The sequence below is a fragment of the Euleptes europaea genome, chromosome 19 (assembly GCF_029931775.1).
Source record: "Euleptes europaea isolate rEulEur1 chromosome 19, rEulEur1.hap1, whole genome shotgun sequence".
NCBI classification, from domain to species: domain Eukaryota; kingdom Metazoa; phylum Chordata; class Lepidosauria; order Squamata; family Sphaerodactylidae; genus Euleptes; species Euleptes europaea.
The window spans coordinates 8,126,996-8,154,200 of NC_079330.1; the positions used below are offsets into that span (position 1 = coordinate 8,126,996).

The following is a 27,205-nucleotide window of genomic DNA, read 5'->3' on the forward strand; positions in this document are numbered from 1 at the left end:
GTCCATCAAAGTCAATATTGTCTACTCAGGCCAGCAGCGTCTCTCCAGGGTCTCAGGCAGGGGTTTTTCACATCAACTACTTGCCTAGTCCCTTTAACTGGAGATGCTCGGGATTGAACCTGGGACCTTCTGCAGAGGCTCTACCACTGAGCCACAGTCCCTCCCAATAAGTATTGTCTACTCAGACTAGCAGCGGCTCTCCAGGGTCTCAGGCAGTGGTCTTTCACATCACCTACTTGCCTGGTCCTTTTTAACTGGAGGTGGCACATTATAGCCTGATCTTGTCAGAACGTGTCCAGAGAAGGGCAACAAAGATGGTGAGGGGTCTGGAGACCAAGTCCTATGAGGAAAGGTTGAAGGAGCTGGGTATGTTTAGCCTGAAGAGGAGAAGACTGAGAGAGGATATAACTGTGTTCAAGTACCTGAAGGGCTGTCATATAGAGGAGGGTGCCGAGTTGTTTTCTGTTGCTCAAGAAGGTCGGACCAGAACCAACGGGTTGAAATTAAATCAAAAGAGTTTCTGTCTAGACATTAGGAAGAATTTTCTAACAGAGTGGTTCCTCAGTGGAACAGGCTTCCTCGGGAGGTGGTGAGCTCTCCTTCCCTGGAGGTTTTTAAGAAGAGGTTAGATGGCCATCTGTCAGCAATGCTGATTCTGTGACCTTAGGCAGATGATGAGAGGGAGGGCATCTTGGCCATCTTCTGGTCACTAGGGGTGTGGAGGGGGGAGGTAGTTGTGAATTTCCTGCATTGTGCAGGGGGTTGGACTTGATGGCCCTGGTGGTCCCTTCCAACTCTATGATTCTATGATTCTATCTCGAAAGCTAAGCAGAGTCGCTACTTGGATGGGAGACCAATAAGAAAGGCTTGGAGCCGAGGAAGACACTGGCAAACCACTGCTCCTTTTCACTTCCCTTGAAAGCCCATTGCTGGGATCGCTGTAAGTCAGTTGCAACTTGCTGGCACTCATGTACATACGTAACCTGTCTTGCATGGTTGTTATAACGCTAAAACAGGAGACCAACGTGTGTCGCCCTGAGCTACTCACAGGAAGGGGAAGGTTAAAAGATTAGGACAGATGGATAAAGCGCCATCTCCTTCCTCTCGCCTCCTGACTCCATGCTCCAAAAGCTGACCCCCTTCCCCCATCAGCAGCTGTCACGGCAACCTTGTTTTGGGCTTGGACTGCGCGCGGCTGCCAATCACATTGCAAAAATTTACACGAGGCACAAGAACTTCTGTGCCTGAATCAGGAGGACTGAACTCTCTCTCTTTGTGTTTTGTGTGTGTGTTTTTGTGTGCGTGTGTGAGATTACACGATTTTTCCACTCAAGGAAGATGGCAGCACGAAACCCAGATAGGGCCCGGGCGTTGATTTCCTCCATGTTGCTCAGCTCCGCTTAGCGATCTTTGCAATGGAAAAACAACAAATGCCCTCAGCTGCCACAGCTGAGTCCAATTTACTTAAAACAATGTATGAAAATAAGACTGGGAATTATGGTGTGGTTTTTTTTTTTCCAACTGGGTTTTTTTAATTTAAAAAGGTGCATCTCGGGGTTTCTATGCGCCAACTTTGCATCTGCCCGTGACCTTCATCTCAAAGACGCATGGCCTTTTTTTTTTAACAACTGAAGAAAAAGGATGATGCCAAAAGAAACTCGGCCGTGGCTAACAAGCTTATAGCCCTGCATAACTAAGAGTGCAGTCCCAAGCAGAGTTATACCTTTCTAAGACCATTGACTTCACTGGACTTGGAAGGCTATAACTCTGCTTAGGATGGAACTGTGAGAGGCTGTCGGGACGTGGTCAGGCTTATCGCCAGCGTTAAGTCGCGGCAGGCTTCATCGGCACCCTGTGCTGGAAAGTCCATCACATGTGGTATCCCACCCTTTAAGGTTGACAATGAGGAAATTGAAATCGTTGAAGATTAGGGGACTAGAGCAACTGTCCTATGGGGAGCGGTTAAGATGCTTAGGGCTGTTTAGCTTGGAAAGAAGGCGGCTTAAGGGGAGACATGATAGAGGTCTATAAAATTATGCATGGTTTGGAGAGAAGGACAGGGAGAAGTTTTTCTTCCTCTCCCATAATACTAGAACGCGGGGTCATCTGCTGATGCTGGGGGGTGAGAGATTCAAAAGAGATAAAAGGAAGTATTTTTTCACACAACGCATAGTTAAATGGTGGAACTCCCTGCCCCAGGATGTGGTGATGGCTGCCAGCTTGGAAGACTTTAAGAGGGGAGTGGACATATTCATGGAGGAAAGGGGTATTCATGGCTATTAGTTAGAATGGATACTAGTCATGCTGCATACCTATTCTCTCTAGTATCAGAGGAGCATGCCTGTTATATTAGGTGCTGTGGAACACAGGCAGGATGGTGCTGCAGTCGTCTTGTTTGTGGGCTTCCTAGAGGCCCCTGGTTGGCCACTGTGCGAACAGACCGCTGGACTTGATGGGCCTTGGTCTGATCCAGCAGGGCCTTTCTTATGTTCTGTGTTCTTAAGACTTTCTATTCCTTGCCTCCATCATCAACCAAAAGGGAGACTGCAACCAGAAGGAGAGACCGGGAAGGGCAGCCATGAAGGAACTAGGAAAGATTCTGAAGGGTAAGGATGTGTCACTGGCCACCAAGATCACGCTAATTCATGCCATCATATTCCCTATTACTATGTATGGGTGTGAAAGCTGGACTTTGAAGAAAGTTGATAGGAAGAAAGTAGATTCCTTTGAAATGTGGTGTAGGAGGAGAGTGTTACGGATACCCTGGACTGCCAAAAAACAACAACAAATCAGTGGGTTATGGATCAAATCAAGCCTGAACTGACCCTAGAAGCTAAAATGACTAAACTGAGGCTATCGTATTTTGGTCACATTATGAGAAGACAAAGAGTCACTAGAAAAGACAGTCATGCTAGGAAAAGTTGAGAGCAGCAGGAAAAGAGGAAGACCCAACAAGAGATGGATTGACTCAATAAAGGAAGCCACAGCCCTCAATTTGCAAGATCTGAGCAAGGCTGTCGAAGATAGGACATTTTGGAGGATTCATAGGGTCGCCATGAGTCGCAAGCGACTAGACAGCACTTAACACACACACATCCCTTCCTCTAAGGTGCACATGGTTCTCTCCTCCATAACAACATAAGAAGAGCCATGCTGGATCAGACCAAGGGCCTATCAAGCCCAGCTTTCTGTTCACACAGTGGCCAACCAGCTACCTCTGGGAAGCATCCGAGCAGGATGACTAAAACGGCATCCTCCTGCGCGTGCTCCCCATCAACTGATACAAAGGTATCAGTTGACGGACCTCGGAAGGACGGAAGGCTGAGTCAACCTTGAGCCGGCTACCTGAAACCGACTTCCGTTGGGATCGAACTCAGGTCATGAGCAGAGCTTGGACTGCAGTACTGCAGCTTACCACTCTGCGCCACAGGGCTCTGCCTATTATCTTAGGTGCTGTGGAACACAGGCAGGATAATGCTGCTGCAGTCATCTTGTTTGTGGGCTTCCTAGAGGCACCTGGTTGGCCACTGTGTGAACAGACTGCTGGACTTGATGGGCCCTGGTCTGATCCATCGGGGCTTTTCTTGTGTTCTTATATTCTTATGAGATGCTAATTGCAGCTGACGAGGCGGCCCTGCAAATAATCTCGACGTTCCGTTTCGTTTAGGAGAAAGGAACTTTTCCGCTCCTAAAATCACACCGATATAACTTATTAGAAATATGTAATACCGATGCGTCAAAGAATATCTTTCAAAAGTTAAAACGAAGGTTGTTTTTTTAAAAAAACAATATATATATATATACCGAGGAACAATGCTGTGCGATCCACGCCCACCCTTCTAATGCAAATGAACAGCTATTGCACAACTCCCTAAATTACAGGGTGATGTGTCACTCTTAATCTTCCCTGGAATGTGGGAGTTCCTGTTTCAATCACTTCTATTGTTTGAAATCTACCAAGATGATAACGGGTACAGCTGCCTCTGCGGGCAGAGATCGAGCCATAGGTGAAGGTAATGGAGGAGCTTCCGAACGGGCGGCTGCCTCAGGTTGTCCCGAGGAAAGAGATTAGGGTTGCCAACTATGGCCTGGGAAATTCCTGGAGGTTTGGGGGTGGAGCCTTGAGGGAGGCGGGGTTTGAGGAAGGGAGGGCCCTCGGAGGGGTATAATGCAGTGGAACCCGTCCTCCAAAGCAGCCATTTTCTCCGGAGGAGGAGGAGGAAGAAGAGTTGATTTTTACATGCCTACTTTCTCTGACACGTAAGGAAGAATCAAACTGGCTTACAATCACCTTCCCTTCCCCGCAGCAGACACCCTGTGAGGTAGGTGGGGCTGAGAGAGCTCTAAGAGAGCTGTGACTAGCCCAAGATCACCCAGCTGTCTTCATGTGGAGGAATGGGGAAACCAACCCGGTTCACCAGATTAGAGTCCGCAGCTCATGTGGAGGAGTGGGAATCAAACCTGGTTCTCCGGATTAAGTCCACCGCTCCAAATCACCGTTTTAAACCACTATACCAAGCTGGATCTCATCTCACCAATCTCTGTCACCTGGAGATCAGTTGTAATTCTGGGAGATCTCCAGGCCTCACCAGGAGGTTGGCAACCCTAAAGGAGATTGACACGACTTATCGCTACGAGTATGTCAGGCAGGGCCGTAACTAGGGGCGGGCGGCAGAACTACACAGCACAGAGATCAGATCTGGCCTTGTTAGCTTGTAACCGAGGCATTGTCCATCAATACCAAACAGATTGGCTGAGCCATCAGGTTTAGAGAGCCAAAGAACAGACATACCTTCCAAAGACTGGGTGACTTTCGGGCACAGAAAATGGCATTCCTTAACCCCAAGCCGGCATGCTGGACTCTGGGCAGTTCAGAACGTACTTTGACCTGACATCGAGAATGCCTGCCATCTTGGCGTCCTCTGAAGCACATCAGGAGGAAAAATGTAGGCCTGTTGCTGAAAGGAGAAAGTTGGCTCAACCCTATCTAAACTTCCTGATAGTCTACATTCCTTCTTTTGATTCTTAAATAGCATTCATTCTGTTATTCACATTTGCTCCTCATTCATCTTCCCAAACGTGTGCGTGTGTGTTGCAAAAATCTCTCGTACTTCTCGTCTGTTTATTTTCCAGGGCATGCTGTTTCCAAGCCACATTTTAGTGCCTGGCTAATCTATATGAAGATTAAAAAAAAAAAAAAAAGTAGGTGATAGCTCTCCCAGCGATTTTTATCTTCCTGGACAGCATTCCAACACCGCAACCCGATTCTTCCCTGCAGTTATTGTCTAGGGCTGATGGATTCTCTCACTCTCCCGGTTACGTTGCTTTTCTCCGTCTGTTGAGAATTATCTCTGCTAAGCACATTTGCAGCCCTGTGTTTTGGCTGAAGCTGTGCGGTTCACTTTGTAATATCGGGAAGCAGGACAATAGTTTTATGCGGAGCCGAAGTATTTTGGCAAGCCCTGCGCTCGAGGAGGCTGCTTTTTTCTGCTTCCAAACACAGCTTTGGAAAGACGTTCCCGTAGACATCCTGCAAAGAGCTGGGGAGATTGCTTCGCTTTAGATTTTGCTGTTCCCTTTGTGTAGGGCTCGAAGTGTGAATTTCACGGGCACAGAAGGGTGGGCCAAGCAAGCCCCAGGTGTATCACTGCTGCCTGTGTTCAAGAGAAAGGTTTTCTGGGGGGTGACGGGGAGGGTTGCTTTTAGAGCTGAACCGGACAAGAGAAAAGCAATGCCTTTCACGAATGTGTTTAGCAGCAACAGAAACGACCCAACCTTTTGGGTAATTTTTTGTTGGGCGGGGGGAGGTGATCGTGAAAGGGGTGAAAGAGCTTATTCAAATCAAGGACAATGTGATGAGGGAGTACAGGCCTCACTCTGAATTGGCTTTTTATACAGTGAGAATGTACACTCCTCACTGTTGTGGGCATCTGTGTGTGCCACGTACACAATGACCCTAACAGGAAGGATGACAGTCTTCTACACAGGGCTGTGGAAATGATGAAACCGGATAACCTCGTGGAGAAGAAGCACTAGACATGATAAACAACACAACGCATCACACGTTAACTCTGTGGCAAAACAAATCTGGAGAATGCAGCGACGTCGTCTCCACAATTACCAACGGAGAGGCTGCAAGTATCCTTGTGCTTTATGAGGAAATCCACTCTCACACCTGCCCCAAAAGGATGCCTCGCCTTTCACGTCTGTTGTTAAGACGAGATACCAATTAGATTTTCCTGATGACTTCCCCCCTTCCCTGTTTCCCCTCCTTCTTCTCCCTGGCATTGTGTAGCGAGTGTAATTGGACAAGCATCACTCAGTCACTCTTCTCCTCATGAAGTGAGCTATAATGAATAATCTCTCTGCTGTTGAACTGCGTCCCTGCATCAAAAAGTTTGCAATTGCTCCTGATATTGGCAGAGGCTTCTGTGGGGTTCTGAGACATGTTCCCATCTTTCAAGCTTATTTGGGGGGTGGTCTGGCTCAGCAGTGATGTTTTATGGGCATAATTAAGGGTGGGTGAGCCAGGCAACTGCCTCAGGGACAGGCACTGTTCCCTCAGAAGAACATGGAGGCACCAAGGGACAGAACAGGGCACTGTTCACTCAGAAGAACCTGGCAATGCCAAGGGACAGAACAGGGCACTGTTCCCTCAGAAGAACCCGGCAGTGCTAAGGGACAGAACAGGGCACTGTTCCCTCAGAAGAACCCGGCAGTGCCAAGGGACAGAACAGGGCACTGTTCCCTCAGAAGAACCTGGAAATGCCAAGGGACAGAACAGGGCACTGTTCCCTCAGAAGAACCCGGCAATGCCAAGGGACAGAACAGGGCACTGTTCCCTCAGAAGAACCCGGCAGTGCTAAGGGACAGAACAGGGCACTGTTCCCTCAGAAGAACCCGGCAGCACTGAAAGACAGAACAGGGCACTGCTCCCTCAGATGAGCATCATGAGCACAGCTCCCCTCCCCGAAATATACACACAGGTGAGTTGGAAGGAGGCACACTGGTAACATGGTGGAGAGAGTCACATGAACTAAAGGCACCAAAGGCTGTGGAACACAGTGGACACACAAAGCTCTGTACAAAATTTGGAAATTAAAAAAAAAATTAATCAGTTCCACTTCAGAAATAACACCACTTAATTTGGAACCCCAAAATCCAGGTAGAAATTTGGAAGCATCCCTCATACCAGAACCTAATTCGAACAGCACTCTGTGACAGAACTATACAACAGAATGGCTAGAAAGCCTGGCCTCCAATTTTCTCTGCAAAAAAAGGTTTTCTTTGGCAACAGCAAGCAGAACAGCCGCCATTTTGTAATTTGACAAAGATGGCTGCTCTTGAGTGGCGACGACTTCTTCTGGCATCTTAGAATTACAAGAGATGCACAGAGCTATTTACAGAAGACACACTACTTAGCATGGCACACATCTGCATGAATAGAGAGATGCGCTCAGTGGGGCACTCCAGAATTCAGCGGCACCCTTGCCGATCACCTTGATCTTAGGTGTCATATTGGCTGTTGAAAACCAGAGTGTTAGGGTGAACCACTTAGTTTTTTTGCAGTCTCCCTTCTCACACATTTCAATACCAGACACGGCAAGTTTCAATGCTCGCAAGACAAACGGTGCCAAACGTTCAGCGGGGAAGTACACTTGAAGGCTTAATGCTCTCTGAAAACCATGGGGTTAGCTTTCTGTTTAACATGGGAAACAAAAGCTCACAAATGATGCGGAATTGGAGGGGAGGGGGAGATAAATGTTCCAAAGCTCTCCCATGCCTCGCTACACAAAGCTGCAAACTGGAAAGAACTGGAAAGAATAACTTTTTTTCAGACACAAATGACGGATGAGGACTCTACAGCGTGAGAGTTTTACCTGAGGTTCGCTGCTTGCTGGACCCACACTTTCCTGTTGAGAATCTATGCACCAGCAGTCTCCAAGCTCAAATCAAGTCCCCACCCCTTTAAATGCTGCTTTCTAATTGGCTTACTTCGCAGTGCTTGCTGTAGTTGGTTGTAGTGAGAAAAAAGTTCCCACCCCACAAACCCAATTGTTACATAAAAAAGCATTTTAAGAACAAAAACAAACAAACAAACAAAAAAAGGAGCAATCTGAAAGGAAGGAGGAGAAATCCAAGCCTCGGTTTTAAAAAAGCCTTTCTTTTGCTCAGAAAGTGCCCCCAGGAAGCGGGAGGCATTTGAATCCCAGCCTCTGGAGATGTTGCTTTGTAATTGGCTGTGAAAGAAACCAAGCTTGTGTGTCCTGCACTTTGCCTTATGCATGGGGATTTCACCCGGGCTGAGCTCAGGAGAGAGGGAAGAGTCGGGTTAACAGAGGAACGGGAAGGTCTGGGATTTGAGGGCTGGCTGCGAGGTCATTTCTAGTGGACGGAAAACTCATGCATAACTCCAAGAAACAACCCAGACAGACTGGGGGCAAATGTGAGTGAAAGTACCCATGCATAAACGACCTACTGGGCTGCAGGATTACATTTCAGATGTGACAGCCTGAGAAATTGGGACCTTTCAGTTTAGTTTTGTAAACAACACAGTGGATCGAATTCTCAGCTCTGTGGCTCTCAAGGAGATTAACAATATAAAATAATACTCCCCCCAACCCCCCCCCCCCCCCAGCATTAAACACATAGACCTAGCTGGCATGAGGAGGTCTTAACAGTATGACTCGAAAAACCTGCTTAAAATCTGCTCTTCACTCCCTTTTTATTTTGTAAAATCTGGCTCGGATAAAGAATTTTGGGGAAGGCTTGCTCGCTGCTCTCTGTCCTTGGGCTGGTCCTAACAAAACGGTGTTTTGGGCTTGCTGGCTTTTAGATCATCCACCTTCTTTCTCCTCGTCCTCATCTTTGCCCACTGCAGAGGTGAATTGTCTTTGCAGAGCCCATTCCTCTCAAGCTAGGGGCTTTCTGGCTCTTCCCGGCCTCACATGAGTGGCAACGCCTAGTGCCAGAGGAACCCACTTGGTCTGCCGTGGAGGAAGAGGGGCGCCTGCAGAAAGAAGGTGTAGGACCCAAGCCGCCGACGCAGCGGTGGAATCGGCTGCCAAGGGAGGTGGTGAGCTCCCCCTCGCTGGATGTCTTCTAGCGGTGGTTGGACGATCACTTGTCAGGGATGCTCTACGCTGATCCTGCATTGAGCAGGGGATTGGACTAGATGGCCTGTATGGCCCCTTCCAAGTCTATGATTCTAGGAGGCAAGTTCAAAATCCTGGAAAACTCCTCCCATAAAAGCCAGTAATACAACAGAGGGGACTACACATGGAGTGTAATTCGGCAATCATTTCAATGAATATTTTCTATCTTTTACATTTACTGGGGTACCCATATATTTTCCCCCAGTGGGGGCCATAGTAGCTTGGAGATGGGGATTTTTTTGGGAAAACAGTATGGGGGTGCAGAGGGAAAAAAGCCCACCCACCCCCATTCTCTCCCTGGATATCCAAGTTATCTGGGACAAAGGCGGGCTCATTTGTGTTTTGAAGAGAATTAATTAAATACGTGTGAACAACACATGAAGAACTCCCATGTAATGTGCCGTTTAGGCCATGAGAAGCAAGAGAGAAACCCAAACGAACCTGTTGATTCCAAGTGACTCCTGGGAAGAGGGTATTTTTTCAGCATGGGTCTTGTCTTTTCGTTTTTTTATTCTTCGTGGGGATAAAGGCTTGAGGGGGGAGGAAGAAAAAGAGAAAGAATGAAAAAAAAACATTTTCTATGTGGTTCTTAAAGGAGCATTTAAATGAAAATGGGGTTCTTTTCTGCATTTCAGTACATACAATAATATGGGGAGGGGGTGTGGCTCAGAGGTAGAGCATCTGCTTGGCATGCAGAAAGTCCCAGGTTCAATCCCAGGCATCTCCAGTTAAAGGGACCAGGCAAGTAGGTGACGTGAAAGACCTCAGCCTGAGACCCCGGAGAGCCGCTGCCAGTCTGAATGGACAATACCAGGAGGGCACAGAAGGGGACATTCCATGTGCAGTAAACATGCACACAGACCTCTGAGAATCCTGATTGAGTTGGGGTTCTCATAAACATGTAAATGGGTACATCATCTCGTTCCCTGGTGGATATAGGAGACAACAATGCGTGTGCAGTGAATTAATCCACTGTGGGAAATTGCCCAAATACTGGAGAGGCTGGGGTGGAAAGGCATAAAAGTATCTCCACATGCACCCACACAGGGGCTGTGGCTCAGTGGTGGAGCATCTGCTTGGCATGCAGAAGGTCCCAGGTTCAATCCCTGGCATCTCCAGTTAAAGGGGCCAGGCAAGTAGGTGATGTGAAAGACCCTCTGCCTGAGATCCTGGAGAGCCGCTGCTGGTCTGAGTAGACAATACTGACTTTGATGGACCAAGGGTCTGATTCAGTAGAAGGCAGCTTCATGTGTTCATGAGTACTTGCACAAGCATATGTACCCCAACTCCAGCCTAAGGAATTGCTAGAGGTTTGCAGGTGTTGCATGTGAAGGGGGGAATTTGGCAGGGGATTTCACCTAGAATCTATGGTATTCCATAGAGTTGGGACTCTGAAGCTGCCATTTCCTTTGGCGGAACTGATCTCTGTAGTCTGGAGATCAATTGTAGTTCTGGGAGAACTACAGGTTCTGGAGGTTGGCAACCCTACGACGATCCTGCAGCAACCTTGCTGGAAGAATATTAGAACTACAGGTTCTGGAGGTTGGCAACCCTACGAGCATCCTGCAGCAAGCTTGCTGGAAGAATATTAGAACTGAAAACAGTTGTGTGTGTGTGTGTGTGTGTGGCGAGGGTGGCTACTAAGTGCCACATGCAGGTGTACATATTACTTATGAATTTGGGAATACCTATTTGGCAGTCACAGTAAACATCCATGGGCTCTACACAGCTTGCCCACTGACACAGAAACTGGGAATTCATTCAGGGATGACCGAAGAAGAAGAGTTTGGTTTTTATATGCCGACTTTCTCTACCACTTAAAGAAGAATCAAACTGGCTTACAATAACCTTCCTGTCCCCTCCCCACAATAGACACCCTGTGAGGTAGGTGGGGCTGAGAGAATGTGACTAGCCCAAGGTCACCCAGCTGGCTTCATGTGGAGGAGTGGGGAAACCAACCCGGTTCTCCAGAGTAGAGTCCGCCGCTCACATGGAGGAGTGGGGAATCAATCCCGGTTCTCCAGATTAAGAGTCCACTGCTCACGTGGAGAAGAGGGGAATCAATCCCGGTTCTCCAGATTAGAGTCTGCCGCTCACATGGAGGAGAGGGGAATCAATCCCAGTTCTCCAGATTAGAGTCTGCCGCTCACATGGAGGAGCAGGGAATCAATCTCGGCTCTCCAGATTAGAGTCCGCCGCTCACATGGAAGAGCGGGGAATCAATCCCGGTTCTCCAGATTAGAGTCCGCCGCTCACGTGGAGGAGCGGGGAATCAAACTCGGTTCTCCAGATTAGAGTCCGCCACTCCCAACCACCACTCTTAACCACTACACCACATGCTGGCTAAGCTGAGAACCAATGCTGTGGCTTCATCTTACCTCGGGTGTGTCATCCATCTGCACGGCGAGCAGAACATCTCCCGGAGAAGGAGCGAGGATGACATTGTTGAAAATGGCAGAGCCAGATTCTGCTCTCTGGAAGTGCGAAAGGCTGGGGAAGTTGTCTTCTATCCCTGTGCAAACAAGAACAGTGTGCAACTAAGAAACCATCTATTTTTTTCTCGTTTGGTCTAGCAGCAGTGATTAAACATCAAATTAATATTCATTTCTGTAAAAAAAAAAACCAACCCTGAACAATATGCAAGAGCCTTCTGCCAGTGCAACAGAATCCACGTGTGTGAGCGCAAGCTCAGTGGCATGCACAAAGTCACCTTGAATTTAAAGGGAGCACGGAAAATGAGCATGCGCCAAAGTGTCCAAGCAGCAGAGGTTCAGTACAGGGGTGCCTTTATTTATTTTATCAAATGCATTTATGCACTGCGCTCTCTAAAAGTTTGCTTGAGGTGCTTGCCAGATAAAAACACAGAATGGAATAAAAAAAACCCCTGAAACATAAAACAATAAAAACAGCACAGATTGCATAAAAACAGCACCAGCACAGAACAGCGAAAAGCCTAAACACATGAACTCATGAAGCTGCCTTATACTGAATCAGACCCTCGGTCCATCAGAGTCAGAGACACTGTCCTTCAGTGTTACTCCTCTGAAGATGCCTGCCACAGCTGCTGGCGAAATGTCAGGAAAGAAAATACCAAGACCACGGTCACACAGCCCGGATTACCTACAAGAACCGATGAACTCTGACCATGAAAGCCTTTGACAATATTTCAGTATTGTCTATTCAGACCGGCAGCCGCTCTCCAGGGTCTCAGGCAGAGGTCTTTCACATCACCTACTTGCCTAGTCCCTCTAACTGGAGAAGCCGGGGATTGAACCTGGGACCTTCTGCATGCTAAGCAGTTGCTCTACCACTGAGCTATGGACCTTCCCCAAAGTATATATGAATGGTGTTAGAGACCATTCATTGAACACATTAACACATGAAGCTGCCTTATACTGAATCAGACCCTTGGTCCATCAAAGTCAGTATTGTCTACTCAGACCAGCAGTGGCTCTCCAGGGTCTCAGGTTGAGGTCTTTCACATCACCTACTTACCTAGTCCCTTTAACTGGAGATGCTGGGGATAGAACCTGGGACCTTCTGCATGCCAAGCAGATGCTCTACCACTGAGCCAATGCCCTCCCCTAAAAAGAAGCTGCCTTCTACTGAATCAGACCCTTGGTCCATCAAAGTCAGTATTGTCAACTGAGACCGGCAGCGGCTCTCCAGGGTCTCAGGCTGAGGTCTTTCACATCACCTACTTACCTAGTACCTTTAACTGGAGGTGCCAGGGATTGAACCTGGGACCTTCTGCATGCCGAGCAGATGCTCTACCAATGAGCCACAGCCCCTTCCCTGTTCATGTGTTCATGTGAATATGCAACCATGGCTAAAATGACTGAAACAGCATCAAACAATAGAAAACAACATGAAAATAGAAACAAAGCAACTCAAACAAATTTATGTGCCAATTATGATGGCTCTAAAAAGTGCAGTTCACAAATGCCTGGGGGAATTGAGATGTTGTCTTCTGGTGCTGGAAAGTTAACAGTTAGTGCACAAGGTGGTAGATGTGGGACAATACTGCAGAAGTGGCACGGATTTGCTTGTCGGAGAATCATCCTCAAAGACTGCTGATCACCGAGGAGGCTGAAATTGGGAACTGGGAGCTTCAGCCTCCTCATTTATGTTGATAAATGCATAAAATGCATTTTATTGGAACACAATCAATACAAGTCAACAGAAAAATGGCCCAGAATTCAGGAACTGGGTATAATTTGCACAAGGGGGAAGCAAAATAAAGATGTGATAAAATAGCAGAGATGAGAAAGGCAAAATCACCCCCGTCCTCACCAGAATACCAGGAAACTTCTTTTTGATCTTCAAATACTTGAAGGGCTGTCATATAGAGGATGGTGCTGAGTTGTTTTCTGTTGCCCCACAAGGTCGGACCAGAACCAATGGGTTGAAATTAAATCAAAAGAGTTTCCGACTAGACATTAGGAAGGATTTACTAACAGTTAGAGCGGTTCCTCAGTGGAACAGGCTTCCTCAGGAGGTGGCGAGCGCTCCTTCCCTGGACGTTTTTAAGACAAGGCTAGATGTCCATCTGTCATCAATGCTGATTCTATGACCTTAAGCAGATGATGAGAGGGAGGGCGTCTTGGCTATCTTCTGGGCATGGAGTAATGGTCACTGGGGATGGGAGGTAGTTGTGAATTTCCTGCATTGTGCAGGGGGTTGGACTAGATGACCCTGGTGGTCCCTTAAACCATGGTTCTATGACGTTCCACTTCAGTTTTCGAGAGCCCAAGTCCTAACTAAGGAACATTAAAACAAGGACTTCCATGCTGTTAAGTGCTGTGCTCCTTTCGAAAGTGTCTGCACCTGATTGTTAAATGGTCTTATTAAAAAATGAGAGTAAAAGTTAGCCTTCCACTTTTGCAAGGACGTTCTTTTAACACCTCTCTCTCTCGATTAGCTTTTGCTGGAGTAGCAGTATTTATGTTCGGAGCAATGAATGGGAACCATATTGCTTACAGCATAATTTCCAATTTCTTAATGCACTAATAGTTTTCAATAAAGACTTCGCAGCTGCTAACTTCCTTCGTCTCACTGATAACTGTTGGTGTGATATGCTTTTTAACAAAGTACTCAAGTACTTGGGGGGGGGCAGGGGGCCGGGGGATCAGGGTGACCCATGCTTGAAAAAGTAAGACTTCGTGTGGTTGTTCAAAGTGCAATCATGGCAGACCCTGCCTGGTCAAACCATGAGAGTTGGTGTGATCCTGGAGTGTTGACCTTGGAATTTTCCCCATTTGGTGAATGAACTTATTGGCTGACCTTGGCCTGCGTCCTTACCAGGCAACCCAATTGGAGGTAGTTGACTCTGAGATGCCTGGAACAAGGGTAAAATACAAAGAAGCTGGGGGAACGTGTTCAGAGGAGGGCAACAAAGAAATTCACAACTACTCTCCCTCACACTCCCACTGACCCCTACTCCATGCCCAGAAGATGCCCAAGATGCCCTCCTCTCATGATCTGCCTAAGGTCATAGGCATCTCCAGCTAAAGGGACTAGACAAGGAGGTGATGTGAAAGACCCCTGTCTGAGACCCTGGAGAGCCGCTGCCGGTCTGAGTAGACAGTACCGACTTTGATGGACCAAGGGTCTGATTTGGTATAAGCCAGCTTCATGTGTTCATGTGTTCAAAGACCTTTATGCAAGATCCTGGAGAATTGCTGCCAGTCAGAGTAGACAATAGTGACCTTGATAGACCAATGGTTGGACTCAGTATAAGGAACGTTCATATATTCATTAGTTTAGGAAAGGGACCTTGGTTTGGCGCTAGCGCATCAATCCCCAGCATCCCGAGCTAAAAAAAGGATTAGGTAGAAGGCGAAGTAAAACACATCAACCTGAGACCCTGGAGAGCTGCTGCCAGTCAGAGCTGACAAAAGCAACCTTGATAGACTAATGGCCTGACTCCGTATAAGGCAGGCTTCCTGTGTTTGCGGGACTGCTATGAAGAAGCCAGGCAGAGTTAGAGAATCCCGCCTCCCTCCCGTTAAATCCTCCCTCTGCATCTGTTTTAATTACGACAATCATGTCTTGATCAGCAAGATAAAGGTCATCCCGTCACCTTGGGGCAGGGCGGGAGGGGATAAGAGAGAAGCACCGGTAGGAACGACTCGCCTGGTAATGACCGCTGAAGAGACAGGGCAGTTTGACCTCCCTGGGAGTAAGATGTCAATTAATTATCTTTTTACAACCGACTCAATTACAACATGCTAATCACCTGTGTAGGGCATAAAACCAGGGGGCGGAGGAGTGGGAGGGAGCACAGGGAGACACAGTGCTGGAGATAAGCACCTATGACTTAGGGCGACAGAGTCATTATCGTTAAACTGTAGGCGCACCTTCTAATAACGGGGCATAAAGAGTTATTAGCTGTTGATGGGCTGCCCTAAATGCTGTAATATTTTCTTCCTTTTAAAATATAAAATGAAATGGAAAAAAGGAGAAGGGGAGAGAGGATTACAGGTCCTGGGGAGCGGTGGACGTCTCCCGTTTAAAGGTGACCAGACACAGTGCGTTGCTCTTTAATGCCTGCTTCAATTACCAATAAAAGTTCAGTAATTAATGAGAGGGCTGGGAGGGAGGAGAGAAAAGGCCGGAGTTAACAAAACCAAAATGCCAAACAGGAGGACAGCAATATCACATGCTTCCCCATCCCTTTATCTGTTGGAGGTAACAATATATGTGGATAGACAGATAGACAGATAGATAGTAGGGTTGCCAGCTGCCCGGCGGTGGCAGGCAAACCCCCGGCAATACACCCCTCTGCCCGCTGACCACTAGTTTGAGTGGTGAAGGGACGCTTGCGATGCGGCACTTCCGGGAGTAAACGCATGGCAAGGGGCCTGGCATAAGGCCCCTTGCAAGGCGGCACTTCTGGTTGTAAACCGGAAGTGAAGCGCACGTTCCCCTGAACTCTGCTCCAAAAGCTCCCGCCAGAGGACAGGGGGGACCTGGCAGCCCTGACAGACAGACAGACAGACAGACAGACGGACAGACAGAGGTATATATAAAGTCAGCATATATAAAGTCAGCATTAAAAAATCCCTCCAGTGTGGTGTAGTGGAGAGCCAGTGTGGTAGTTGTGAATTTCCTGCACTGTGCAGAGGGTTGGACTAGATGACCCCGGAGATCCCTTGTACTCTATGTTTCTATTATTCTATGACGTGTGGCGGGAACCTGAGAACAAGACAAAGCTTTGTGGGGCCTCGCCAGCATGCATAGCTGCTCCCTCCTCCCTCCGGATCTAAATTAGAAGCTAAAGTTATCTTTAAACTGTGATTTTTTTAAAACGTTCTCAAATCCAATTTGCAAGGAATTGTTTGAAATATATTCACCATTGCCAAGAAAACAATAGCAGCCCTCCAATTATCAGCACCTGCGTTACAGCTCAATGAGTTTAAATTGCTAAGGGGCCGTGGCTGATACCCTACTGACAACAATTAGCAGGGGTTTTTTTATTTTTTATTTTTAAACCCCCCCCCCCCCCCACATTCTGCAGTTTAAAAGCAGTGGGTGGGGATTACGAAAAAGTTAACAGACTAAATATAAAAATCTTTTTGAATATAAAATCAATGTGTTTTGTTACAAAAAAAATCTGGGTGCTGTAATTTAACCAAAATAGGGTTTAGCGTATTTGGCGAGGATCCAGATGTGAGAGAGAGAGAGAGAGAGAGAGAGAGAGAGAGAGAGAGAGAGAGAGAGAGAGAGAGAGATTTTATTTCTCTGAAAGGAACTGCAGAACGACCAATGAAAGAGCTTCTTCTGAAGGGGGGAGAGAAGAGAAAAAGAGGGGGGGGGAAATCCCAGCTAATTTTTACAACACAGTTTGTCCTGTTTATTCAGAATTTTCTAGCTGAGATCCTTCTTGATACTGGATACGCTATACATTGTACATTATTTTACAGATCTGGTTCTTCTTCTTCTTTTCCCCCCACCCCCCAATGTCTGAGAACCTTTCCAGTGAGACAGCGGATGCTCTATGGTAAAATCATAAGAGTTTCAGATCAGTCCTAGAGTGTTGCAGCAATACAGTGACATCACTTCCAGGTTAATGCCGGAAGTGACATTGCAGCGTTGGCGCAACATCATTCCCACCAAAAAGTGGCTTCAAGCTTCTAGATCTCAAGGTGCGCTCACACTGACTGTATGCTTCCTTCTTGGCTAAAGCATTCTAGTGGAGGGAAGAGACTATCTTGAGAAAGAGAGAGAAAGGCATGCCGAAGCCAAAGGCTGCAAGGAGATTTGCATGGCAAAGAAGAGATGCTTCATTAAATAGAACTAATGGGGATGTGCTTCACATGCACCGAGACCTTTTTAATCACGATTAGTGGCGCATTTTCTGGCACTTCCCCCGTTTGACTGTAATAGAGTCAGCAAGCGCAGGGAAACTTAGCCTGAGGTTTTGGTGTTGTTGTTGTTGGTTGTTTTCTTAAAAAAAAAAAAAAACGAAAAGAAATCGGCAAATGCATTAATCATCACTTTATAGCTCTGTTGCTGCGGTGGAGAAAAGGAGATTACCGAAGTGCGTAAAAGGTCACAGACAGGGGAACTCTCTCGCAAGCTTGTTTGGACGTTCAGTCAAACGAGAGGGGAGGAGAAATAAATGGAGGCGCGCAGCGGTCCTTTTCTCAAAGGCTCTCCAGGCCCCCGACACGCTTAATTCTTTCCGACAGATATGTGAAAGGGCCGGGCCGCCCTCGAACCCCCGCGCTTTCCAAACAGAAAACTCGCAGGCCGAGGTTCTCCCTTCCTCTCTGGACAGATGGCTCGCCTGCCACAAAGATTTCCCAGCACCGCACTGCACTTATTTAAACAAATGTCAGGACCAAGTAAACCCCAGATGGAAGCTGAACTCCCTAACCCTTGAAAAATCTTGAGGGGGAGCTGAAGGAAACAGTGAAAATAATAATAATAATAATAATAATAATAATAATAATAATAATAATAATAATAATAATAATAATAATAATAATAATAGAGAGACGGGAGTGCCAAAAAAGTGTTAACTCTTTGGAGACGCGAGCTATCATGTCTGGAAGATGACGCTAGATCTAAACCAAGCCCTGAGGCCTTGCTGGCTTGCTCTCTGCCACCGACGGTACCGGAGGAAGTGACAGGCCTGTCATATGCCTGTTGTCGCCTCACAGACCTCAAAGAAAAGCAACCTAACAATGTTTTCTATAAGCGTCATTTCTTGTTTCATTTACTGCATCAAAAATGTCTCTCGTTGTTTCTCCTCAGTTATTTCTGACTCCCCAGGCAAGTCTAAAATTAGGAATCATAGAGTTGGAAGGGACCACCAGGGTCATCTAGTCCAACCCCCTGCACAAGGCAGGGAATTCACAACTACCTCTCCCCCCACGCCCCCCAGTGACCCCAGCCCTCCCCCAGTGACCCCAACTATCCTTTCCTGTTATTTCAGGCTCATCTGACCAAAAGTCTTGAGCATATCGTGCATAGGATAAAATAATTTTAACATTATAGATTATTAAAATGTAAAACAGCAGTAACTTTAAATTCTGAATCACAATAACCAAGAATTCAGTTACTTTACAAGCGTAACAGTAACTGCAATAATAATATCACTAGTTAACAATAGTTTAACCTTGCCGTGCCTTTAAGGAAACTATTATTATCAGATATTTCGGGACACATTTGGTTATTTCTGGGTCAGCATCACCCAACAGAAATGGGGCCACCCAAGAGTCAACAGGAAGATGGTATCCTGATAAAAGGTGCACAATCCAGGTGGCCCTGGTTGTAGCCCATAGATCACAAAATAACAGAAGGTGATCTGTTGTCTTAGTTGCTCCTGATGCAAAGACACATAGCCTATCTGAAAATGGGATTTTATCAAACCGACTGCTCAATTCAGCAGTCGGGAGGAAATTCAATCTGGCAGGAAAGACACATGGAGCCTGAGAAAAGTGGTGACCCCCCACCCTTTCCACTGGCGAAAGTGGGGAAGGAGGGAAACTGGAAGCTCCTTCTACCCCCTTGCAAAACTCACTCCCAGTGGCTGGTGCAACAAGTGCTGTTTAAGGTGAGTTCCTTTCAGAGCTGGTTCCAGATTATGGTTCTTCTTCTTCCAGAAGAAGAGTTGGTTTTTATACCCCACTTTCCTCTATCTTTAAGGAGGCTCAAAGGGGCTTACAGTTGCCTTCCCTTCCCTTCACTCCCCACAACAGGCACCTTGTGAGGTAAGTGGGGCTGAGAGAGTTTGGAGAGAACTGTGACTGGCCCAAGGTCACCCAGCTGGCTTCATCTGGAGGAGTGGGGAAACCAGCCCGGTTCACCAGATTAGAATCCGCCGCTCATGTGGAGGGAGTGGGGAATCGAACCCGGTTCTCCAGATTAGAGTCCGCCGTTCTTAACCACCACACCACACTGGCTCTCTGTACCTTCCTTCGCTAATTTGTATTAAACGGAAGTTTCGTGATGGCTACAGAACCTGGCACCATCACACAAAGCAATATTGAAAGCGATTAACTGTAGAAGAAGAGTTGGTTTGTATATGCCGACTTTCTCCACCACTTAAGGAAGAATCAAACTGGCTTACAATCACCTTTCCTTCCCCTCCACACAACAGACACCCTTGTGAGGTAGGTGGGGCTGAGAGAGTGTGACTTGCCCAAGGTGACCCAGCTGGCTTCCTGTGTAGGAGCAGGGAAACAAATCCAGTTTACCAGATTAGCCTCTGCCACTCATGTGGAGGAGTGGGGAATCAAACCCGGTTCTCCAGATCAGACTCCACCACTCCAAACCACCGTACTGTTTGAAATGCAGGAACTGCCTTGGTTATGCCCGTTACTGCAAAATCCGATGAGCTAAACTGTGGAATAAAACAAATTGCCATGTTTTGTCCCAATGGGTAAAAACAGAGCGTGCTCTAGACGCTCCATCAAGTCTCACAAGTCTCCCTCTCTTCAATGCAACAGTTGTGTAATTGCTCCGTGCCCTCTGAGCCGACAGTCCGCTCCAGCAGGCGAAATGCCTTTCTAGACATTCCTCTATGACAATTTGTGTTAGGAGGTTCTTAGTTCGAGATTTATAGCCCATCTGATTGCCAAGACCCGTTACGCAAATATTCATTTTTTTTTCTTTACAGAAAGATAGAAGAAGAGAGAACAAGGAGGGGAGGGGAGAACAACGCAGATGTGGCCCTAAAGCAAAAAAAATAACAAACGGCAACTTGAACAGAGTGTGAATTGTAAGACGGTACAACCTGGATTTCTGGCCCACAAATCAGCAGAAGTCGGTTCAGCGTTTATCTAGTTCAGCAGGACAGACCATTTGGTGCAATTAGTTTATTAATTTTTTAAAAAAAATTTACAACATTTTTGTGTGTGCTGTCAAATCACAGTTGACTTATGGCAACCTTGTAGGGTTTTCAAGGCAAGAGACGTTCAGAGGGGGTTTGCCATTGCCTGCATAGCAACCTGGAATTCCTTGGGGGTCTCCCATCCAAGTACTAACCAGGACCAACCTTACTTAGTTTCTGAGATCTGATGAGATCAGGCTAGCCTGGGGCTGCCCAGGTAAGGGCACACAACACCCAATAAAAAGGCCTACTTTTAAAAGCCCTGAGTACTTCCCTGGGTAGGGAGGTTTTCCCAATATTATAACCCCTTATCTTTTAAAGAAGAAGATGGGAGGGACTGTGGCTCAGTGATAGAGCATCTGCTTGGCATGCAGAAGGTCCTATGTTCAATCCCCGGCATCTCCAGTCCATGGTGAGGGTGTCTGTGTAAATGCTTTCCTGCGTGTGAACTTATTTATTTTTGCAAATGCTGTGGTTAAAATACCCAGCAATATCTGTTTCTCCCTTGGGGTACCTTCTCTGGACAGAATGTGCAACAGGAACTGGATCCACTTTTTAAAAAAAATATATTTTTCTGCATTTAAAGGGATACAAGACCTCCTTATATTGGAGAGGGGAAGAAAAAAGAGTATGCGAATGACAGAAAGGCTTGAAAATGGAAGAGAGACGCTGGAAGGGGAAATAGGGGCAGACAATGATTGACAGCAGCGTGGTTCTCTGAACAAGTTAACTTTTTCCCCTTGTCTTATCCTATGAAGATGTTCACGGTGTAGCTCATAACACTTCATCTGTAATGCAATCTTCTCCATTTACCACCCCTGCTGCGGCAACTACGACAGCGCAAGATGTCACAGTCCCGCTGTACACTGCATTGGCCAGGCCACACCTGGAGTATTATGTGATGTTCTGGAGGCCCCGCTTCAAAAAGTATGTGGACAAAATGGAGCGGGTGCAGAGGAGAGCCACGAGGACCTAGGAGGAAAGGCTGAGGGAGCTGGGAATGTTCAGTCTGGAGAAGAAGAGGTTGAGAGGGGACAGGATTGCTCTCTTGAAGTATCTGAAGGGCTGTCACTTAGAAGAGGGCAGGGAGCTCTTCCTGTTGGCAGCAGAGGAGAGGACCTGCAATAATGGGTTTAAATTACAGGCGGAAAGGTACCAGCTGGATATTAGGAAAACATTTTTACAGTAAGAGTCATTTGACAGTGGAATCGGCTTCCTAGGGAGGTGGTGAGCTCCCTCTCACTGGCAGCCTTTTAAGCAGCAGCGGGACAAACACTGGTCAGGAATGCTCTAGGCTGATCCTGCATTAAGCAGGGGGATTGGACTAGATGGCCTGTATGGCCCCTTTCGACTCTAAGATTCTATGAACTCGATTCCCATTTCTGTGGCAGAAACAGGTGCCGGCCTTCAGTTTCTGATATCCTTTTACTGCAACTCCCATATGCAACTTTGATGATGTTAGCTGCCTTGAACATACAAACGGAAAAGCCGAGCTAGAGATTTAATTTGATGTGTGAATTGGCAGAAGGTATGAATAAGGCCCCAGATTCAATCCCTGGCATTAAAGGATCTTGGGTCAGAAAGGCCTTTCTCAAGCTGAGATCCTGGAAGGCCATTGGTAGTCAAACGACACTACCCTGAGCTAAGGCGAAGAAGAAGAGTTGGTGTTTATATGCTGACTTTCTCTACCACTTAAGAATCAAACTGGCTTACAATAACCTTCCCTTCCCCACAACAGACACCCTGTGAGGTGGGTGGGGCTGAGAGTGTGTGACTAGCCCAAGATCACCCAGCTGGCTTCATGTATAGGAGCGGGGAAACAAATCCAGTTCACCAGATTAGCGTCCGCTGCTCATGTGGAGGAGTGGGGAATCAAACCCGGTTCTCCAGATCAGAATCCACTGCTCCAGACCACCACTCTTAACCACTACACCACACTGGTCTGACTGTACACCAATGGTCTGACTGTATACAGCAGCCGCACAGGTTCACCTTGCTCCCTGTTGCCAGAACCCAGAACTTTGAAGCTTGGTTAACCCCCAGACTGGCCCTCTGTGGCATTTGTAAGCACGAAGTCCTGTTGACTTAAGTATTTCTGAGAAACGCCGCTTTCCAAACTGCCCACCGAATCTACCCCAAAACGGGCCTGCGTGCGGGGGGAAAAAATCCCCGTGTTCTGCAGTTCTGCTTCCCACTAAACTCTCATTTCCCAGTCTCGTAAATTCCACCCAATTTAAGATGTGTAACAAAATAGCCATCTTCGGTCCAGAAGAATGAGAAATATTTTTGCTGATGCGGCAGAAAAAGCCCAGTGATAGAAACCAAACTTTTTAAAAACACAGATGGATTAAGAGGAACTGGGCAGCCAAGCAAAATCACGTTGCTATTGTCAGTGCCTGGAAACGGGCTTGAGCGTTGCGCTTTGTTTGATAAAAACACAAAGACCACAAGGGGAACATTCTTCCTCGGGACGCGGGTATCATTCCACGGGCGCTACGCAAGGCTAAAACAAAACAGATCAGCATTGTTGCTTGGAGTCCATTTGTTAACGGGGCGGTGCCGTTTTTTAAACATTAATTTATTTTCTTTTCAAAACCGAAGGGAACAAAACCACAGCAGAGAACCAGACTAAAAATTTCATAGACTCATAGAGTTGGAAGGGACCACCAGAGTCATCTAGTCCACCCCCCTGCACAATGCAGGAAATTCACAACTACCTCCCCCCCACACCCCCAATGACCCATACTTCACGCCCAGAAGATGGCCGATGCCCTCCCTCTCATCATCTGCCTACGGTCATAGAATCAGCATTGCTGACAGATGGCCATCTAGCCTCTGCTTAAAAACCTCCAAGGAAGGAGAGCTCGCCACCTCCCGAGGAAGCCTGTTCCACCGAGGAACCGCTCTGTTAGAAAATTCTTCCTAATGTCTAGACAGAATTTAAAGCTGTTGTAAAAGGAAAACTAGGAATGGTTTTTTGGTTCTCGTAGGTTATCCGGGCTGTGTAACCGTGGTCTTGGTATTTTCTTTCCTGATGTTTCGCCAGCAGCTGTGGCCGGCATCTTCAGAGGAGTAACACTGAAGGAGAGACACTGTCCTTCAGTGTTACTCCTCTGAAGATGCCAGCCACAGCTGCTGGCGAAACGTCAGGAAAGAAAATACCAAGACCACGGTTACACAGCCCGGATAACCTACGAGAACCAATGAACTCTGACCGTGAAAGCCTTCAATAGTATTAGGAATGGTTTGTTTAATGTTGACTCATATTCCCAAGTCTGCCCCCTCCCAAATACTACCCTTCACTCATTTATCACTTTGTCCACCTCCCTCCGCTCACTTGCTGTCTCCTTTGCCCGAAATTTTAGACTGTAAGCTCTTTGGGACACCATGCACACTGATGGGGACATATATCTAATTATTTATTTTTTATTTATTTAAAACATTTATTAGCCACTTTTCCACTTTACAGAACTCAAGGGTGCTTACAATGTGCAAAAAGCATAAAAACCACAATTTAAAATCACGAAATACCAATGACAGAGCCCCATGGTGAAGAGTGGTAATCTGCAGCTCTGCAGTCAAAAGCTCGGCTCACGTCCTGAGTTTGATCCCGACGGAAGTCGGTTTCAGGTCACCAGCTCAAGGTTGACTCAGCCTTCCATCCTTCCGAAGTCAGTGAAATGAGTATCCAGCTTGCTGGGGGTTAAGTGTAGATGACCGGGGAAGGCAATGGCAAACTACCCTGTAAACATAGTCTGCCTCGTAAATGCAGGGATGTGACGTCACCCAAAGGGTCACTAAGGGATGTGATGTCACCCCAGGGGTCGGTGCTTGCACAGGGGACTTACCTTTACCTTTTTAAATACCAATGACAGCCAATCATGATGCCAACAGTGTTGGATCCGGCATCCTCCCTGTAAAGATCCCCTAGAAGCTTCCTTTCAAAAATAAGGTGATAGTCCTCATTGTGGAGAAATGTTGGGAGGCATGCAGACGTTTCACTGAACACAAGACAATCCCTGTTTACTGTAGGGTGGATCTGCAGACATATTGCTTTGGATGTATAGACCTCCTTGGTCCATTAAAATGAGCGGAGGTGATCTGAATATTCAAGAGTTCCATGCGCATATCAGAACACACATTTATACATTCGATTTCCACCCCTGCCTTGTGAAGTGGAAGGGTCAAGGTAGTTTACATTAAAAAAAAGAATACGATTAAATTGGGGGCAGGGGAGTATGGGGAAGGAAGGCAGCGTGGTATAGCCCGATCTTGTCAGATCCTGGAAGCTAAGCAGGGTCAGGCCTGGTTAGTATTTGGAAGGGAGACCACCAAGGAATGTCAGGGTTGCAATGTAGAAGGCGGCACTGGGGAACCACCTCTGTTAGTCTCTTGCCTTGGAAACCACGTAAGGGGTTGCCGTAAGGCGGCTGCGACTTGACGGCACTTCACACAACACACATGCAAGCACACATGCAAACGGGAGTATGCTGTCCTCTCTGAAACACAGTGCACATCTGGCTGGTGTTCTCTTTCTCTCTGGCCATTTATGCAGGGTTTATTCTGCTTCTTGCTCAATGCTGATTTTTTAAAATCCGACCTTTAAAATGACTATTCACAGCACAAATTCCACCCTCCCACTTGCCTGCTCCTTCGTTCCTTCATTTGCATAACCATTAGCAATAGTCGTTTGCATAGCTAAGCCGAGGCTGTGATTCTGCATGTTTCCTTCAGTGAATGCTTCGATACGGGGGCAGAGCAAATAAAAAAGGTCGCGTTAAAGGGGCTCTTAAGAAATGAGAAGCAGGTATGCGCCATCTGGAATGACGATTCAGCGTGAAGAAATAAAAAAAAATATGACGGGGCACTTCAGCCTGGAGTGCACTGCTAATTACCAAGCTAAATACCAAGCCTCTCTCTGTTTCTCTCAGCGTGCCCTACCTCACAGGGTTGTTGCGGGGCTAACTATGGAGGAGCGGGCGAGCCACACACACTGCTGTGAACTCCCTTGGTTGGGATAAAGCAGGGGTGGGGAACCTTTTTTCTGCCAAGGGCCATTTGGATATTTATAACATCATTTGCGGGCCATACAAAATTATTATTAACCCCTCTATTGTCGCTACTTCCACCCCCAGCCCTCTTATAGTACAGAGGGAATACGTTTCTCCATGGCCCAGGTGGGAAAGGGTTAACACAGTTTCTTGGGTGGTCCTAGCTGCTCCATAGCTAATGACTCTTCTGCAAGGGGGGAAAAGGTTGCTTTTCTCGGCAAAAAAAACTCACATCCACCTTGAATAGAGGCTATTCCTGACTGTGGGAGCGGGGGGGATCACCAGTCTTAGATCCTTCTGAGCTAGAGATCTGCCAGGACCCACAAAGGGCCAGACCAAATGATTTCGCGGGCCTTAAACGGCCCCCAGGCCTGACGTTCCCCACCCCTGGGATAAAGCCACACAGATCAGTAAGGCAATGATACAGGACACACACATGCCCAGCCCTATGGAGCGGGCAACCAGAACGGCTTTTAATCCCGCTCTGGACTTTGTTCCCAGTCTGAAAACACGGAGGAGAGCACGTCTGTTTCGGAAAGGAAGAGCCTCCGCGCTGTTTCTCAGAACCCTTTCAGAATCCCATTTGGCTGACAGTTCATCAATAGTGCATTGGTGGGGAAGACTGGAGCTAGATGCGTTTCCATTACTGTGTTATTACCGCCATGCTAAAAGAGCACAGCGCGCCTTCAGGATCTCGTGATTTACCCATCGGCCGAAGTTATTCCTGAGGTGTCCTGAGATCCTGCCGAGGCCTCGCTCATGAAAATGAAGCTCTGTGGCACAAATCAAATCGACAACAAAAATGGGTTCAGGGAGAATATTTTATACCGAGGTATTGTTGTTTTTTTTAAAGACCTGTCCCTGAGGGCGCTGGCCGGCTAACAGAGGAAGAAACTGAAGTCCGAGACACAAACGGCAGGCTTGGGTCCCGCTTGGCTGTCTACGGCATCTTGAGGGACGATGTGAAGGCTAGGAGCCGGTGAAGAGCAAAGAGTGTTCAAGGAAAAGCTCAAGTTGCCAGCCTTAAAACACAAACCCGAATCCCCTTTTAAGATCTTTCCAAAATCAAGATAAGAAGAGTCGGTTTTAATATGCTGACTCTCTCTACCACTTAAGGAAGAAGAATCAAATTGGCTTACAATCACCTTTCCTTCCCCTCCCCTAACCACAACACACACCCTGTGAGGTAAGGTGGGGCTGAGAGAGCTCTAAGTGAACTGTGACTAGCCCAAGGTCACCCAGCTGGCTTCATGTACGGGAGTGGGGAAACAAATCCAGTTCACCAGATTAGCCTCCACCGCTCATGTGGAGGAGCGGGGAATCAAACCCGGTTCTCCAGATCAGAGTCCTCCGCTCCAAACCACCGTTCTTAACCACTACATCATGCTGGCTCTGAGTTTGTGATAGGAAGGCAGAAGTCGAAGCTGGAGATCAGGGTTTGATTCCCCACTCCTCCGCATGAAGAAGAGTTGGTTTTTATATGCCGACTTTCTCTACCACTTAAGGAAGAATCAAACCGGCTTACAGTCCCCTTCCCCACCCCACAACAGACACCCTGTGAGGTAGGTGGGGCTGAGAGAGCTCTAACAGAGTTGTGACTTGCCCAAGGTCACCCAGCTGGCTTCATGTACAGGAGTGGGGAAACCAACCCAGTTCAC

General features: G+C 47.2%; 1 protein-coding gene across 1 annotated transcript in view; it reads right to left on the reverse strand.

Annotated features, from left to right (window-relative positions):
• MORN1 (MORN repeat containing 1) overlaps nt 1-27,205 on the reverse strand; it is a 93,341-nt gene that overhangs the window by 24,273 nt on the left and 41,863 nt on the right. The window contains exons 11-12 of the mRNA XM_056865408.1: nt 11,534-11,667; nt 9,597-9,685 (exon numbers count right to left, since the gene is read on the reverse strand). Coding sequence (XP_056721386.1) covers nt 9,597-9,685; nt 11,534-11,667 — 223 coding nt within the window. The remainder of the gene's footprint in view (nt 1-9,596; nt 9,686-11,533; nt 11,668-27,205) is intronic.